The following is a 19346-nucleotide window of genomic DNA, read 5'->3' as shown; positions in this document are numbered from 1 at the left end:
GACAGTGTCCAGTTCTGCCTCTTCTTCCTTATAAATGTACTTCCTTGTTTCAACACAGTGGGCGGGTTCAACAGGTATAGGTTTATGTGAAGACACACAAACACAAAACACACGCGCAGACAGACACACACACACACTCTCCTTCCCGCTAACTTTAGACCATGTGTATGCACAGTTTCTAGTGGTTGAAGTATTGCATTTCCAGAAGACCAGTAGATTAGTATTTAGTGTAAATGTGGGATATGATGGACACGCTTATTCATAACAATAACAAGGTCAATAACAAGATGTAATCATTTACCGTTAGTGAGAAAAGAGAACATCCATTTAGTTTATCTTTGCGTTTTAAAATAATTAGAAATAGCCATCTATTTCCTAGGCTATTATTTATTTCGTTTCCATGATCGTTGCATAATAAATTCCTCACCTTTTCTGTGATGGTTTCATACTCACGAGGTAGCATATAGGTCTACAACGAGGTTACCATTCGTCCCATCTCTCGTTTAATTGGACCCAGTTCACAGCAGGAAATAGATAAGCTATTTCAAGTATTTTTCTCTATGGAAAATACCAGGGGCCTCATTTGTAAACGTTGTCTACACACAAAATATGCCACAAAACATCCATTATAGTATTTCAACAATAGTTTCACCTCTAATTTAACTATTTACTGTAATTTAACTATTTACTGTACTTTATATTGACTGTTATCGTAACAAATGCACTGATGTGGTCAAATTATATATAGCCTGTCAAGGCATGTTGCATGAATTCACATTTTCAACATACAGTATATTAGGGGAGGCAGGTAGCCTGGTGGGTAGGAGCATTGGACCAGTAACCGAAAAGTTGCTAAATCGAATCCACAAGCTGACAAGATACAAATCTGTCGTTCTGCCCCTGAGCAAGGCAGTTAACCCACTGTTCCCCGGGCGCAAATGATGTGGATGTTGATTAAGGCAGACTCAGCACCTCTGATTCATGGTTAAATGACGTGGATGTTGATTAAGGCAGACTCAGCACCTCTGATTCATGGTTAAATGACGTGGATGTTGATTAAGGCAGACTCAGCACCTCTCTGATTCATGGTTAAATGACGTGGATGTTGATTAAGGCAGACTCAGCACCTCTGATTCATGGTTAAATGACGTGGATGTTGATTAAGGCAGACTCAGCCCCTCTGATTCATGGTTAAATGACGTGGATGTTGATTAAGGCAGACTCAGCCCCTCTGATTCATGGTTAAATGACGTGGATGTTGATTAAGGCAGACTCAGCACCTCTGATTCATGGTTAAATGACGTGGATGTTGATTAAGGCAGACTCAGCACCTCTGATTCATGGTTAAATGACGTGGATGTTGATTAAGGCAGACTCAGCACCTCTGATTCATGGTTAAATGACGTGGATGTTGATTAAGGCAGACTCAGCACCTCTGATTCATGGTTAAATGACGTGGATGTTGATTAAGGCAGACTCAGCACCTCTGATTCATGGTTAAATGACGTGGATGTTGATTAAGTCAGACTCAGCACCTCTGATTCATGGTTAAATGACGTGGATGTTGATTAAGGCAGACTCAGCACCTCTGATTCATGGTTAAATGATCTGGATGTTGATTAAGGCAGACTCAGCACCTCTGATTCATGGTTAAATGACGTGGATGTTGATTAAGGCAGACTCAGCACCTCTGATTCATGGTTAAATGACGTGGATGTTGATTAAGTCAGACTCAGCACCTCTGATTCATGGTTAAATGACGTGGATGTTGATTAAGGCAGACTCAGCACCTCTGATTCATGGTTAAATGATCTGGATGTTGATTAAGGCAGACTCAGCACCTCTGATTCAGGGTTAAACGACGTGGATGTTAATTAAGGCAGACTCAGCACCTCTCTGATTCATGGTTAAATGCGGAAGACACATTTCAGTTCAACTGACTAGGTATCCCCCTTTCCCCATTCTACACTTGACAAGCAGTTCCCTTATTCCACCCCTTGGCACTGTTCGTATGCATGGTAATGGGGCTGCACACTGTCAAGCTAACATTTCTATTGATAAATCTCACACTTTGCGTGGTAATGATCCCTTGCATGGTTTACATACCGATTATCTCTTACGTATGATTAATAAATGAGGCCCCTGGTAATGAATAATAACAAAGTGGATATGAAAACTAGAAAATACCTTTTCTAAGTCTGCTAACATTTCCTCCTAAATTGTTACGAATGTGTAAAAAAAAAAGGAAAAAAAATCACAATCATAGTGGGACTTTTATTTTGAAGGACAATCGCCGGGGTCACGGCCTTATTCTTGCTAGGTCTTGGTTATTCATACTGGTGGAACGGAGGTGAAGTGAAGTAGCAGCACCATCGAGCTATAATAAGAGACCCTTTCCTCTACTTCCTTATAAATGGACTTCCTGTTTCAACACAGAAAGCTGCTGATAGACTGAGGTGGTTGTGTTGATATTCAGTCTCTCTCATGAACCTCTAACAGGAAAGCTGCTGATAGACTGAGGTGGTTGTATTGATATTCAGTCTCTCTCATGAACCTCTAACAGGAAAGCTGCTGATAGACTGAGGTGGTTGTGTTGATATTCAGTCTCTCTCATGAACCTCTAACAGGAAAGCTGCTGATAGACTGAGGTGGTTGTGTTGATATTCAGTCCCTCTCATGAACCTCTAACAGGAAAGCTGCTGATAGACTGAGGTGGTTGTGTTGATATTCAGTCTCTCTCATGAACCTCTAACAGGAAAGCTGCTGATAGACTGAGGTGGTTGTGTTGATATTCAGTCTCTCTCATGAACCTCTAACAGGAAAGCTGCTGATAGACTGAGGTGGTTGTGTTGATATTCAGCCTCTCTCATGAACCTCTAACAGGCCAACACTGCACAATATATTCATAAAATACATTTATGTGGTTTTAAGTTGAATGCCAAATTCTCAGAGCCAGTTAACCAGACATATTCACAGTGAGTATGCAAATACAGCAAGTACATTCCAATAACATCACAATACATGTTTACAATACATATACAACACACGTTTCCAATACATATACAATTCACGTTTCCAATACATATACAATACATGCTTACAATACATATACAATACATGTTTCCAATACTTATACAATACATACACAATACATGCTTACAAAACATATACAATACACGTTTATAATACATATACAACACATGTTTACAATACACGTTTCCAATACATACACAATACATATTTCCAATACATATACAATACACGTTTACAACACATATACAATACACGTTTCCAATACATACACAATGCATGTTTCCAATACATATACAATACACATTTACAATACATACACAATACACGTTTCCAATACATAAACAATACATGTTTCCAATACATATACAATACACGTTTACAATACATATACAACACATGTTTACAATTCATATATAATACACGTTTACAATACATACACAATACATGTTTCCAATACATATACAATACATGCTTACAATACATATACAAGTTTACAATACATATACAATACATGCTTACAATACATATACAATACACGTTTCCAATACATATACAATACATGCTTACAATACATATACACTACACGTTTACGATACATATACAATACACGTATACAATACAATACATATACAATACATGTTTCCAACACATAAACAATACACGTTTACAATACATATACAACACACGTTTACAATACATATACAATACATGTTTACAATACATATACAATACACGTTTACAATACAATACAATACATGTTTCCAATACATATACAATACACATTTACAATACATATACAATACACATTTACAATACAATACATGCTTACAATACAAGTTAACAGTACATATGCAACACACGTTTACAACACACGTTTACAATACATATACAATACAAGTTTACAATACACGTTTACAATACATATATAATACACATTTCCAAAACATAAACATGTTTACAATACAGATACAATACATGTTTCCAATACATATACAATACACGTTTCCAATACATGGTTACAATACACGTTTCCAATATATATACAATACATGGTTCCAATACAAATACAATACACATTTCCAATACATGTTTAAAATACATGTACAATACATGTTTACAATACACATTTACAATACATATACAATACACGTTTACAATACATATACAATACATGTTTCCAATACATGCTTACAATACATGCTTACAATCTCCTCCAATATGGTGTAATTTCAGATGGTAGTCCTAGACTCTCCTCATCTCCTCCAATAGGGTGTCATTTCAGATGGTAATCCTAGACTCTCCTCATCTCCTCCAATAGGGTGTCATTTCAGATGGTAATCCTAGACTCTCCTCATCTCCTCCAATAGGATGTCATTTCAGATGGTAATCCTAGACTCCCCTCATCTCCTCCAATAGGGTGTCATTTCAGATGGTAATCCTAGACTCTCCTCATCTCCTCCAATAGGGTGTCATTTCAGATGGTAATCCTAGACTCTCCTCATCTCCTCCAATAGGATGTCATTTCAGATGGTAATCCTAGACTCTTCTCATCTCCTCCAATAGGGTGTCATTTCAGATGGTAATCCTAGACTGCCCTCATCTCCTCCAATAGGGTCTCATTTCAGATGGTAGTCCGTTTTCTAATACTCATACTAACCACACTAACTGTACTATTTGTGACGTGATTTGAGTATATAGTATGCTTATTGGTCATAGTATGATATCGTTTAGTATGCCAAAAGTTCCCGGACGTCGTACTAAATTCGCCAAAATATTAAGTTTAAACGCAGAGGACACTACTTCCGTACTTTAGGGCCCATAATGCAATTCTTCAGGAAATGGGCGGGGCTTCACGTTTTCAGATTTGAAGAAAATGGCGGAAAATATGTTGCCGAAGTCCAACGAGAGCGGATACAAATTCATTGTTTTAACTAATTATGACAAATGTTAAGAAAATGTTGAGCAATGTAATAAAGTAATGACTTTTCTAATAAGTTACCTTACACGTTATGCTGGCTGACAATTTGCTAGCTACGTTGTCCTTACGAACCACATATCATATCATTACAGCTGTATGTACCGGTATGTTAGCTACCTACCTAACGTTACAGTAGTTGGCTACTTATACATCAAACGTGCCAGTATATTAACTACAGGTTAACTAACTACTCAACGTTTATTGACTTGATTATTCCCGTCATTCTTAGCTAAATGGTATAGTCGTTGTGCTTTAGTAAATTCTCTCTGGCTCTCTACTCCGATTTCAGAGCATCTCGCCTGAGAGACCAGAGCGCAGAATAATGAATTTACGAGCAGCTCAACACCCGTTGAATATGGCCGGTGTCAGTAAACGTCGGCAAAAAGCGTAATTAAATTGTTTCCAGCAGCACCAGAGTGCTCAATTCAACCCTACTCCTCGGCCTGAGCGTCCAGCACTCCATATTTAATTTAATAACACACCCAAAGTCGAACAATGTCTAACTAGTAATTTGTTACACTGACTAGCTAGCAAGAGTTTGTATAGCAACAGCATCAACTTCCGGTAGAGAAGGCAAAAAGCTGGTCGGTTACAGTATACCAAAACTAATAGTATGTAGTATATACTCATTAAGTATGTAGTATACAGTATACTAAAATGAACTAATAGTATGTAGTATATACTCATTAGATATGTAGTATACAGTATACTAAAATGAACTAATAGTATGTAGTATATACTCATTAAGTATGTAGTATACAGTATACTAAAATGAACTAATAGTATGTAGTATATACTCATTAAGTATGTAGTATACAGTATACTATAATGAACTAATAGTATGTAGTATATATTCATTAAATATGTAGTATACAGTATACTAAAATGAACTAATAGTATGTAGTATATATTCATTAAGTATGTAGTATACAGTATGTTAGTATGGGTATTCGAACACAGCTCTAGACTCCCCTCTCCCCCTCATCTCTGCACACTAGACTGTCACCTCTAAACCAGAGACAATCACACAAACTCTGACTGTAGTCTATGGTCACACCCTCAAATGGCACCCTTCTCCTTATATAATGTACTGCTTCCCCCACAGCTCTGGTCTAAAGTAGTGCACTTCATAGGGAACAGGGTGCCAGTTGGGATTAGAGCCTATTTGTATGGGCCTGTATGCTACACCTGGACATGGGCCGGTTTCCTGTATCCATGGTGCTGGGTTGTAGTGTCAGCCTAGTGACCGTTGCTTAGCGACAGACGGAGGACTGATCAGCGATGCAGAATGAACGGAACTGAACTGTTTGTTTTTCTTCACCCTGTTGTTTTGTTTACCTGTTCTGGTTTTTGTTTACCTGTTCAGTGACAAGGGGCAGGAGATGTTTTTGCGTTACTGCTCTCTCTCTCTCTGTGTGTGTGTGTGTGTGTGTGTGTGTGTGTGTGTGTGTGTGTGTGTGTGTGTGTGTGTGTGTGTGTGTGTGTGTGTGTGTGTGTGTGTGTGTGTGTGTGTGTGTGTGTGTGTGTGTGTGTGTGTGTGTGTGTGTGTGTGTGTCATTTTTAATGTGTGTGTATTAGATGAATGCTTACAGGCTTCCCAGCCAACCAATGGTGAACAGACAGAAGCGTGGTGGAATACTCACCTGAGTTAAAGGCTGAGTACTAAATGGTACCCTATTCCCTATGTAGTGCACTACCTTTGACCAGTAATGCACTAGATCGTGACTAGGGGGCCATTTGGAAGTCAAACCAAGCTACACTCCTCATGACCCTTGTTGCGCAGTCACTTATGGCTGGGTTTTGGTTAGTCTTTAATCACTGGTATCTCTCTTCTCCACTTGTATCTCTCTCTCCTACACTGGTATCTCTCTCTTTTCTCCGCTGGTATCTCTCTCTCTATTCTCCACTGGTATCTCTCTCTTTCTCCACTGGTATCTCACTCTCTTTTCTCCACTGGCATCTCTCTCTGCATCGATGCTCTCCCTACTTTTAACCTACTTCTCTGTTGTCATTTCTCAATCTCTTTTTACTGTTAAACACTCAGCCTTTAGTCTCTGTCTATACCAAATGGCACCCTATTCCCTATGTAGTGCACTACTTTTGACCAAGGCCCTATTCCCTATGAAGTGCACTACTTTTGACCAGGTCCCTATTCCCTTTGTAGTGCACTACTTTAGACCAGGGCCCTATTCCCTATATAGTGCACTACTTTAGACCAGGGCCCTGTTCCCTATATAGTGCACTACTTAAATTAGTGAACACACCCCATGGTGTTGAATAGGAGGGTTGATCTAGGATCAGGTCTATTTCCTAGTGAATACACCCCATGGTGTTGAATAGGAGGGTTGATCTAGGATCAGGTCTGTTTCCTAGTGAATACACCCCATGGTGTTGAATAGGAGGGTTGATCTAGGATCAGGTCTGTTTCCTAGTGAATACATCCCATGGTGTTGAATAGGAGGGTTGATCTAGGATCAGGTCTGATTCCTAGTGAATACACCCCATGGTGTTGAATAGGAGTGTTGATCTAGGATCAGGTCTGTTTCCTAGTGAATACACCCCATGGTGTTGAATAGGAGTGTTGATCTAGGATCAGGTCTGTTTCCTAGTGAACACACCCCATGGTGTTGAATAGGAGGGTTGATCTAGGATCAGGTCTGTTTCCTAGTGAACACACCCCATGGTGTTGAATAGGAGTGTGGATCTAGGATCAGGTCTGTTTCCTAGTGAACACACCCCATGGTGTTGAATAGGAGTGTTGATCTAGGATCAGGTCTGTTTCCTGGTGAATACACCCCATGGTGTTGAATAGGAAGGTTGATCTAGGATCAGGTCTGTTTCCTAGTGAATACACCCCATGGTGTTGATTAGGAGGGTTGATCTAGGATCAGGTCTGTTTCCTAGTGAATACACCCCATGGTGTTGAATAGGAGGGTTGATCTAGGATCAGGTCTGTTTCCTAATGAATACATCCCATGGTGTTGAATAGGAGGGTTGATCTAGGATCAGGTCTGTTTCCTAGTGAATACACCCAATGGTGGTGAATAGGAGTGTTGATCTAGGATCAGGTCTGTTTCCTAGTGAATACACCCCATGGTGTTGAATAGGAGGGTTGATCTAGGATCAGGTCTGTTTCCTAGTGAACACACCCCATGGTGTAAAATAGGAGTGTGGATCTAGGATCAGGTCTGTTTCCTAATGAATACATCCCATGGTGTTGAATAGGAGGGTTGATCTAGGATCAGGTCTGTTTCCTAGTGAATACACCCCATGGTGTTGAATAGGAGTGTTGATCTAGGATCAGGTCTGTTTCCTAGTGAACACACCCCATGGTGTTGAATAGGAGGGTTGATCTAGGATCAGGTCTGTTTCCTAGTGAACACACCCCATGGTGTAAAATAGGAGTGTGGATCTAGGATCAGGTCTGTTTCCTAGTGAACACACCCCATGGTGTTGAATAGGAGTGTTGATCTAGGATCAGGTCTGTTTCCTGGTGAATACACCCCATGGTGTTGAATAGGAAGGTTGATCTAGGATCAGGTCTGTTTCCTAGTGAATACACCCCATGGTGTTGAATAGGAAGGTTGATCTAGGATCAGGTCTGTTTCCTAGTGAATACACCCCATGGTGTTGATTAGGAGGGTTGATCTAGGATCAGTTCTCCCCGGTCCAAATGATTAAGATTATTATTCTCATACACTGTTATGAACCGGCTCATAGCCTGTAACAAAGAGGGAGACAACGTGGAGATAAAGAAAACATATTTATTAAATAAAGTCAACTATATACAAGTAACAATGGGGTATGTAGTCAGTAGTGGAAGGGAGTGGATGTGTTCACAGATTGTGATAATGAGGGCTGTTGAAAGGTTCCAAAACAAATGAACACAACGAAGCCCCAAAATGCCACAACCAAAAACAACAGTGTGTCTGGGTGGAGAGAGTCTCCTCAATGAATGGGGGAAAGGTGTATTTATCCCCGGGACACAGCCGAGCCCAGGTGTGTCCCATTTCACTGACGACCCTTCCAGCTCTGCCCACCGACATCCTATTAAAGAAAACAAGATCAAAGAGAAAGAATTCTGCAGTCTGAGTGGGAGGGTCGTCACAGTGTGACAGAGCGGGAGGGTCGTCACAGTGTGACAGAATGGGAGGGTCGTCACAGTGTGACAGAATGGGAGGGTCGTCACAGTGTGACAGAGTGGGAGGGTCGTCACAGTGTGACAGAATGGGAGGGTCGTCACAGTGTGTTTGTGTGTGTGTGTGTGTGTGTGTATGTGGACTCTGTATTTTCGGCAGACAGAGTGGGAGGGTTGTCACACACACTTTTTCACACAATACTGTAAACTGTGTCTCCATAACATTTGCACAGTTATTTTTGTATTTTGTAATCCAACACTGTTACTATCCATTCTACCATTAGGTTGGTACCCCAACACTGTTACTATCCATTCTATCATTAGGTTGGTACCCCAACACTGTTACTATCCATTCTACCATTAGGGTGGTACCCCAACACTGTTACTATCCATTCTACCATTAGGATGGTACGCCAACACTGTTACTATCCATTCTACCATTAGGTTGGTACCCCAACACTGTTGATCTGAAGCTGTGACCAAAGACAGGGGTCCAGCTCCCCAAGAAGGTTGATCATCCTAGAACTTGACTCAGTTCCTTTTCTCAACACCATGTCGATGATGTCACGTGCCTTCTCTGCCCTCTCAGCTATCACCTTCACTGACTCCATTTCCTCCTGGTTGATGACTGTGTGTTGCAGGAGTCCGTCCAGCAGTTCATTCAGGACAGGTCTTGACACTCGTTTCACAAACTCTGTCCGTAGAGAACGCAGCTGCAGTTTTGTAGAACCAGTCAGACTGCTCTCAGCCGGACGCCCTGCCCCCAACACAGCACCTGAGAGAGTCAGGTTACAAAATAACTACATTTGTACATTTACATTTCAGTGATTTAGAAGCAGACTCCTAAAATAAAAGTATTGAGAAAACATGATCTTTTACAATAACGACCTGAACATATCACATATTCACATTTAGGGACGGTTTCACAGACATAGAAAAACAGGCTGGGTCATTCAGAACCAGGCTAATCTACATTAAGTCCTGGAGGAGATGTCATTGGGGCATTCAGAACCAGGTTAATCTACATCAAGTCCTGGAGGAGATGTCATTGTTCTTGAAGACAGTCTTTTATAATCAGGACTTGTCCAGGTCCTACAGTAAACCATGTTGACTGACCCTCAAGTCATTGGTTTGTATCTCTCATGTTTACTTACTAGTTGAATGGGTTTCAGTGATGTATTCATCTGAAAGAAACAGAAATAGGTTATATCACTCTAAATAGCATCTGTCAGAAACAGTTATGATTGACATATTGTCAAAGGAATTTTCTATCCTAATGATAATAATTAACAATCAACAAGCCTTGACTAATCCCCGGGGTTTGTAAGACACTGGGTTAATAATTAGGCATGGACTCAGCTTCCTGCAAAAGGTTCATACGGCTTTATTCAGAGAACGTTCTGAGGTCCAAATAACAAAGATGTTCATTTTATCCTCTCTCTCCGCTTACGCACACACCTCCACACCAACCGTAGATAACCTATGCACACACATACGCACAGACAGTAGGTGAACAGTATCTCTTCCTTGACCTCCCACCACTGTTCCAGCACTGCCTGTTCCTTTCCCCATAGATTAGGAGAACCTTGAAGGCTACTCCCGGTATCTCACACACACATGTCTAGACTTGATGGGACTAACATTCAGTACATTGACTTACAGTTTATTATCCATGCTACATAACTACTAATTCATAATGGATTATTGATTCATTTACCTTCATTAGATAATTCTCTTATCACATATTCTCCTACCTATTGGTACCATATCTCTCCATACAGTCCTCTCATCATCCCCGATTAACTCCATCTCAATGTCAACCCCTGTGTTTATTATAATCATCTTACAACAGCTTGGTGTGGTGTCTGCAGGTAACAGCTGAATCTTCTGTAGGAGGCCATATGGTGCAACGATTGAGACAACAGACAGAGAGAGAAAGAAATAGTGAAATAGAATGATATTCCAGTTATTCATATACAATATGACAGATTCATGTCCTCAGCCTGCTAAAACTGCACCTCTGGATTGATGGAAGTGGAGTGGGAATTCTTGAGTGCAAACCAACTGTTCAGCTTTAAGGGCCCGTTTGGACTTGACAGGACCAATTCCGAATATCCTTGGGACACCTGATTTTTCTCCCGTTCCTGAATAGCCTACAAAATTAGCAATGTAGTAGTCAGTCAGAACAATGTAGTCTCATAATTCACACAACATACAGCTCACTGAGAAACCAATGTTAGTCATAGTTTTTATTGTATTAATTAATGTTACAACAGAAATAGATTTCTCACAGAGCTGCATGTTGTCTTTGTAATCTAGAGATTTTCAACAAACTATCAGCTTTCCTTCAGTAAGTTTCAACATACTGTTGTCACTTCAGTGAAAGTGCCTCACCTCTTTCTGACTGGAGTTTCTGAGGAGCAGGTACAGCCTTGAAATGACTGTTGACCTTTTAACTGCCATATAGAGGACCACGTCACAGTGGACATCTACGTTCCAAGACAGTAATCTTAGTATAACAGAGATAAGTGAGAACTTGGGATGGAGAATCTTAGCATGGAATCTGGTGACCTCATGCACTTCCTCTAAAGACACTCCATGTTCCTCTACATGAAGAATCTTCATCTCATTCCTCAGGGAAGGGTTGGTCCCTGAACAACACAATAAAAAGGAGACAGAAAGACAAATATTGTATTATTCATCCAACTAAAACACAAAGAATATGCAGTACCAGATCCCAGTAAACTCAAACTCCCAGAATAGTTCATTCATTAATTCAGGAAGTGAAACTCAGTTACATGGAAATGTTTTTCTGAATACTATTTCTATATGGTTTTACCTAAACAGACAAAGTGTGGCAGATGAACTTCCTCCAATTCACCTAACTCCATAGTGATGTCCAGCAATGGACCACCTTGTGTGTACTGCATGTCTTTCAGAAGGTGACTGTAGGGTTCACAGTTCCTGAAGTGATACTTCAGAATGACATCTCTCTCACACAGCCAGCGGAGCCCAGACACTGTGCACTCATAACTCCCTTTGGGTGTCCTGTGTCTGAGGGCAACAACAAGATATGGTAGAGGGTCAATCGTCAAATGGAGATGTTGGATTAGAAGACAATTCCCAAAGGTAATGGGGAAATACACTAGCAAGTGGAATGAAATGTTAAAAGTAGTTATTTTACCTGAACATTGTCACTCCCTGGACAGTGGAAGTAAAGGGTTCAATCTGAAGCCAGTGTGTGGAGTCCTGAACAAGGACAAGCATGTCAGTAATACATATGGGGCCTGTTTCCTGGACACAGATTGAGTCTAGTGCTGGACTAAAAGCATGCTCAATGGAAGTTTCAATAAGAAAGTTCTTTAACCTGTTTGGGATAGGGGGCAGTATTTTCACGGCCGGATGAAAAAACATACCCGATTTAAACTGGGTACTACTCTCGCCCAGAAACGAGAATATGCATATTATTAGTAGATTTGGATAGAAAACACTCTGAAGTTTCTAAAACTGTTTGAATGGTGTCTGTGAGTATAACAGAACTCATATGGCAGGCAAAAACCTGAGAAAATCCCAAGCAGGAAGTGGCCTGTCTGAGAATTTGTAGTTCTTCTTTTGATTCTCTATCAAAACAACAGTATCTGTGGGGTTACGTAGCACTTTCTAAGGCTTCCATTGGCTATCATAAGCCTTCAAAAAGCGGATTGAGGCGTCTTCTGTCTCTGGGCAGAGTAGAGTAGCTCAGTTTGTCAGTGGTCTGCCTGGTGACAAAGAGATTGGATATGCGCATTCACGTGAGCACCCAGTTTTTTCTTTTCCTCTTTGAATGAATACACTATTGTCCGGTTGGAATATTATCGCTATTTTACGAGAAAAATACCATAAAAATTGATTTTAAACAGCGTTTGACCTGCTTCTAAGTACGGTAATGTAACATTTCGATTTTTTTTGTCTCGAAATGCGCTCGGATAGTTACCTGAACGCACAAACAAAACGGATGTATTTGGACATAACTATGAATTATTTGGAACAAAAATAACATTTATTGTGGAAATAGCAGTCCTGGGAGTGCATTCTGACGAAGATCAGCAAAGGTAATACAATTTTTCTAATAGTAATTCTGAGTTTAGTGAGCCCCGAACTTGGCGGGTGTCAAAATAGCTAGCCGTGATGGCTGAGCTATGAACTACACACAGCAGTGCAAAAACAACTTCCCACAAATCCCATGACAAAAACACCCCTCTTAAATAAGACCTAACAGAACATTAAAACCTGTTGGGGCTAGGGGGCAGTATTGAGAATTTTGAAAAAAGTATGTGCCCATTTTTAACTGCCTCCTACACCAACTCAGAAGCTAGGATATGCATATTATTAACAGATTTGGATAGAAAACACTCTGAATTTTCTAAAACTGTTTGAATGGTGTCTGTAAGTATAACAGAACTCATATGGCAGTCAAAACCCTGAGACAAATTCTGACAGGATGTGGATATCTGATGTTTTGAATTACTTTTAAGCCTATGCCATTGAAACACACAGGGACTCATTAATCATTGAGCACTTCCTACGCCATCCACTAGATGTCACCAGTCTTTACAAAGGGGTTTGAGTCTTCTACTGTGAAAACTGACCGAACAAGAGACTTGGAACGTTGGTCATAAGCGGATGGCCAATACTACTCTGGCGCGCGAGTGCATGTTTGGGTACTCTCGTTCCAATACGTTTTAAAAGAGAATGCAATCGTCCGCCTTGAATATTTTTGAAGTTCTGATTGAAAAAGGCCCTAATGATTTATGCTATGCAACGTTTGACATGTTTGAACGAACGTAAATATTTTTTTTCCCCCTCTTTGATGAAGGGCGACGTTCATGTTTTTGAGTAGCCTACAGGACGCGCTAACAACACAGAGCTTTTTGGACATAAATTATGAGCTTTTTCGAACAAAACTACATTTGTTATGGACCTGGGATTCCTAGAAGTGCCTTCTGATGAAGATAATCAAAGGTAAGGCAATATTTACATAGTATTTTTGATTTTAGATCTCTCCAACATGGTGCCTAGTCTGTATCGCCAAGCCTATTTTTCTGAGGACAGGACCTCGTTTATTGCAAAGTGTGATTTCCCAGTAAAGTTATTTTTAAATCTGGCAATGCGGTTGCGTTCACGAGATGTTAACCTCTCTAGGCTAGGCGGGACGAATTCGTCCCACCTACGTAACAGCCACTGCCAGCCTGTGGCGCGATTTTCAAAACCTTAAAAATCCTATTACTTCAATTTCTCAAACATATGACTATTTTACAGCCATTTAAAGACAAGACTCTCGTTAATCTAACCACACTGTCCGATTTCAAAAAGGCTTTACAACGAAAGCAAAACATTACATTATGTCAGCAGAGTACCAAGCCAGAAATAATCAGACATCCATTTTTCAAGCCAGCATATAATGTCACCAAAACCCAGAAGACAGCTAAATGCAGCACTCACCTTTGATGATCTTCATCAGATGACAACCCTAGGACATTATGTTATACAATACATGCATGTTTTGTTCAATCAAGTTCATATTTATATCAAAAACCAGCTTTTTACATTAGCATGTGACGTTCAGAACTAGCATACCCCCGCAAACTTCCGGGGAATTCGCTAACATTTTACTAAATTACTCACGATAAACGTTCACAAAAAGCATAACAATTATTTTAAGAATTATAGATACAGACCTCCTCTATGCACTCGATATGTCCGATTTTAAAATAGCTTTTTGGTGAAAGCACATTTTGCAATATTCTAAGTACATAGCCCAGGCATCACGGGCTCGCTATTTAGACACCCGGCAAGTTTAGCACTCACCATAATCATATTTACTATTATAAAAGTTTGATTACCTTTTGTTGTCTTCGTCAGAATACACACCCAGGACTGCTACTTCAATAACAAATGTTGGTTTGGTCCAAAATAATCCATCGTTATATCCGAATAGCGGCGTTTTGTTCGATGCGTTCCAGACACTATCCGAAATAGTAAAGAAGTGTCACGCGCATGGCGCAATTCGTGACAATAAAATTCTAAGTATTCCATTACCGTACTTCGAAGCATGTCAACCGCTGTTTAAAATCAATTTTTACGTCATTTTTCTCGTAGAAAAGCGATAATATTCCGACAGGAATCTCCTTTTCGGCAAACAGAGGAAAAAAATCCCAAAGGCGGGGGCAGTCGGGGTCACGAGCATAAGCCCAGTGTCCCTTGATCGGCCACTTGAGAAAGGCGATAATGTGTTTCAGCCTGGGGCTGGAATGACGACATTCTGTTTTTTCCCGGGCTCTGAGCGCCTATGGACGACGTGGGAAGTGTCACGTTAGAGCAGAGATCCTTAGTAAATGATAGAGATGGAAAAGAAGTTCAAGAAATGGTCAGACAGGCCACTTCCTGTAAAGGAATCTCTCAGGTTTTGACCTGCCATTTGAGTTCTGTTATATTCACAGACACCATTCAAACAGTTTGAGAAAATTTAGGGTGTTTTCTATCCATATGTAATAAGTATATGCATATTCTAGTTACTGGGTAGGAGTGGTAACCAGATTAAATCGGGTATGTTAATACTGCCCCCTATCCTAAACAGGTTAATCTATAATTCTTTGAATGACAATATAATATTTTACCAATGGTTTCGAATAGTAATTATTTAATTTTTTGTGCTGATTGACTGGCGGTATTGGAGGGAAAATATTTCCTCAACATCAACGCCATTGTAAAATGCTGTTTTTGGATATAAATATGAACTTGATAGAACAAAAAATGCATGTATTGTCTAACATAATGTCCTAGGAGTGTCATCTGATGAAGATTGTCAAAGGTTAGTGCATAATTTTTGCTGGTTTTCGGCTTTTGGTGAGCCTGTCTTTGCATTGACAAAACATTACACACAGCTATTTTCAATGTACTGTCCTAACATAATCTAACTTCATGCTTTCGCCGTAAAGCCTTTTTGAAATCGGACAACGTGGTTAGAATAACCTGTTATGGCTAGGGGGCAGTATTTTCACGGCCGGATAAAAAACGTACCCGATTTAATCTGATTATTACTCCTGCCCAGAAACTAGAATATGCATATAATAATTATCTTTGGATAGAAAACACTCCAAAGTTTCTAAAACTGTTTGAATGGTGTCTGTGAGTATAACAGAACTCATTTGGCAGGACAAAACCTGAGAAGATTCCTTACAGGAAGTGCCCTCTCTGACCATTTCTTGGCCTTCTACACTCTCTTTATTGAAAACTGAGGATCTCTGCTGTAACGTGACACTTCCTACGGCTCCCATAGGCTCTCAGAAGGCGGCAAAACGGTGAATGATGACTCTGCTGTCTCTGGCTGAAAAACAGTAGCGCATTTGGATAGTGGTCGATCTGAGAACAATGAGACTGAGGCGTGCACGAGCCGACACCATGTTTTTATTTTTTTGTCTTTGAACGAAAACAGGGTTTCCCGGTCGGAATATTATCGCTTTTTACGAGAAAAATCGCATAAATATTGATTTTAAACAGCGATTGACATGCTTCGAATTACGGTAATGTAATATTTAGAATTTTTTTGTCACGAAATGCGTCGTGCTCGTCACCCTTCTTTACCCTTTCGGATAGTGTCTTGAACGCACTAACAAAACGCCGCTGTTTGGATATAACTATGGATTATTTGGGACCAAACCAACATTTGTTATTGAAGTAGAAGTCCTGGGAGTGCATTCTGGGAGTGCATACCTTTGCTGTTCTTCGTCAGAATGCACTCCCAGGACTTCTACTTCAATAACAAATGTTGGTTTGGTTAAAAATAATCCATAGTTATGTTCAAATATCCTCTGTTTTGTTCATGCGTTCAAGACACTATCCGAAAGGTAATGAAGGGTGATGCGCCTGACGCGTTTCGTGACAAAAAATTCTAAATATTCCATTACCGTACTTCGAAGCATGTCAACCGCTGTTTAAAATCAATTTTTTTGCAATTTTTCTCGTAAAAAAGCGATAATATTCCGACCGGGAAACCCTTTTTTAGTTCAAAGAGAGAGAAAATAAAAACATGGGGTCGCCTCGTGCACACGCCTCAGTCTCATTGTACTCTGATCGACCACTATCCAAAGGCGCCAATGTTTTTCAGCCAGGGGCTCCAAAGACATCATTCAGCTTTTTCCGGCCTTCTGAGAGCCTATGGGAGCCGTAGGAAGTGTCACGTTACAGCAGAGATCCTCAGTTTTGAAAAAGAGAGTCAAGAAGCCCAAGAAATTGTCAGACAGGCCACTCCCTGTAAGGAATCTTCTCAGGTTTTTGCCTGCCATATGAGTTCTGTTATACTCACAGACACCATTCAAACTTTTAAACTTTAAGCTTTTCTTCAAAGCCAATAATTTGCATATTCTAGCTTCTGGGCAGTAGTAATAACCAGATTAAATCGGTCGTTTTTATCCCCCGCCCCACCCCCAACAGGTTAACTTTTGACTATCGATACCGACAGAATAAGAACAAGTCTTTGATATTAATTATTAGTCTGCAGCTAAGTACTCGATATCATCAAACGCGAAGACCGACGAAACATCCATTCTATAACGACATTAACCTCTTACATCTAGACGTTCTGCTAGCGGAACACCTGCTCCAATATCCAATGATGGGCGTGGCGCGAAATACAAAGTCCTCGAAAATCCGAAAACTTCAATTTTTCAAACATATGACTATTTTACACCATTTTAAAGACAAGACTCTCCTTTATCTAACCACACTGTCCGATTTCAAAAAGGCTTCACAGCGAAAGCAAAACATTAGATTATGTCAGCAGAGTACCCAGCCAGAAATAATCAGACACCCATTTTTCAAGCTAGCATATAATGTCACAAAAAACAAAACCACAGCTAAATGCAGCACGAACCTTTGATGATCTTCATCAGATGACACTCCTAGGACATTATGTTATACAATCCATGCATGTTTTGTTCAATCAAGTTCATATTTATATCAAAAAACAGCTTTTTACATTAGCATGTGACGTTCAGAACTAGCATTCCCACCGAACACTTCCGGTGAATTTACTAAATTACTCCCGATAAACGTTCACAAAAAACATAACAATTATTTTAAGAATTATAGATACAGAACTCCTTTATGCAATCGCGGTGTCCGATTTTAAAATAGCTTTTCGGTGAAAGCACATTTTGCAATATTCTGAGTAGATAGCCCGGCCATCATGGCTAGCTATTTTGACACCCACCAAGTTTGGTACTCACCAAACTCAGATTTACTATAAGAAAAATTGGATTACATTTGCTGTTCTTCGTCAGAATGCACTCCCAGGACTTGTACTTCAATAACAAATGTTGGTTTGGTTCCAAATAATCCATAGTTATATCCAAATAGCGAGCGCTTTTGTTGTGCGTTCAAGACACTATCCGAAGGGTGACGCGCCCGGCGCGTTCGTGACAAAAAAATGTCAAAATATTCCATTACCGTACTTCGAAGCATGTCAAACGCTGTTTAAAATCAATTTTTATGCGATTTTTCTCGTAAAAAAGCGATAATATTCTGACCGGGAGTCGTTGTTTTCGTTCAAAGACTGAAAATGAAAACATGGAGTCTTCTCGTGCACGCGCCCCCAGTCTCATTGTTCTCAGATCGACCACTATCCAAATGCACTACTGTTTTTCATTCATGGCCTGCAAAGTCATCATTCAACGTTCTGGCGCCTTCTGAGAGCCTATGGGAGCGTCAGAAAATGTCACGTTATGCCAGAGATCCCCTGTTTTGGATAGAGATGATCAAGAAGGCCAATAAATGGTCAGAGAGGGCGCTTCCTGTTTGGAATCTTCTCAGGTTTTGGCCTGCCAAATGAGTTCTGTTATACTCACAGACACCATTCAAACAGTTTTAGAAACTTTGGAGTGTTTTCTATCCAAAGCTAATAATTATATGCATATTCTAGTTTCTGGGCAGGAGTAATAATCAGATTAAATCGGTACGTTTTTTATCCGGCCGTGAAAATACTGCCTCCTATCCATAACAAATTAATGAATGTCGCTTTGAAAGACCCTTTCTAACGAAGATCGACGACACACTGAGCGTAAATATATATATTGACTGAAATTGTTTCCGAATGAGTGAGCGTTCATGTGCAAAGGATTAGCATATCAATGGTTAATATTTATCAGCTCTGTAGGGTCT

The 19346-nt window shown here is 40.1% G+C and overlaps 1 protein-coding gene across 2 annotated transcripts; it reads right to left on the bottom strand.

Annotated features, from left to right (window-relative positions):
- Positions 1-9280: 9280 nt before the first annotated feature.
- On the bottom strand, positions 9281-12471 carry LOC123735258 (NACHT, LRR and PYD domains-containing protein 1 homolog). Of its 2 annotated transcripts, none has more exons than XM_045713009.1 (7): positions 12334-12471; positions 11989-12203; positions 11544-11800; positions 11168-11302; positions 10904-11036; positions 10304-10333; positions 9281-9924 (listed from the first exon to the last, which is right to left on the bottom strand). In XM_045713009.1, the coding sequence occupies exons 1-7, from the start codon at positions 12414-12416 to the stop codon at positions 9590-9592; spliced, it is 1188 nt and encodes a 395-aa protein (XP_045568965.1). In that variant the 5' UTR covers positions 12417-12471; the 3' UTR covers positions 9281-9589. The 2 variants fall into 2 exon arrangements, with proteins under 2 accessions (XP_045568965.1, XP_045568966.1); XM_045713010.1 differs by having other exon boundaries at positions 10997-11036.
- Positions 12472-19346: the final 6875 nt, after the last annotated feature.

Source organism: Salmo salar, unplaced genomic scaffold (assembly GCF_905237065.1).
Source record: "Salmo salar unplaced genomic scaffold, Ssal_v3.1, whole genome shotgun sequence".
In the NCBI taxonomy this organism is placed as follows: Eukaryota; Metazoa; Chordata; class Actinopteri; order Salmoniformes; family Salmonidae; genus Salmo; species Salmo salar.
This window is presented reverse-complemented; position numbering and strand designations above follow the sequence as displayed.

Bases quoted from the DNA above. Each gene is read 5' to 3' on its own strand.
- LOC123735258 (XM_045713009.1), bottom strand. From the start codon at position 12,416: ATGCTTGTCCTTGTTCAGGACTCCACACACTGGCTTCAGATTGAACCC. The intron at 11,303-11,543 runs GTGAGGCACTTT...CTAATTTTGTAG, and splicing joins GAAACTCCAGTCAGAAAGAG to GCTATTCAGGAACGGGAGAA. The intron at 10,334-10,903 runs GTAGGAGAATAT...TGTTTCTTTCAG, and splicing joins GAGAGATATGGTACCAATAG to ATGAATACATCACTGAAACC.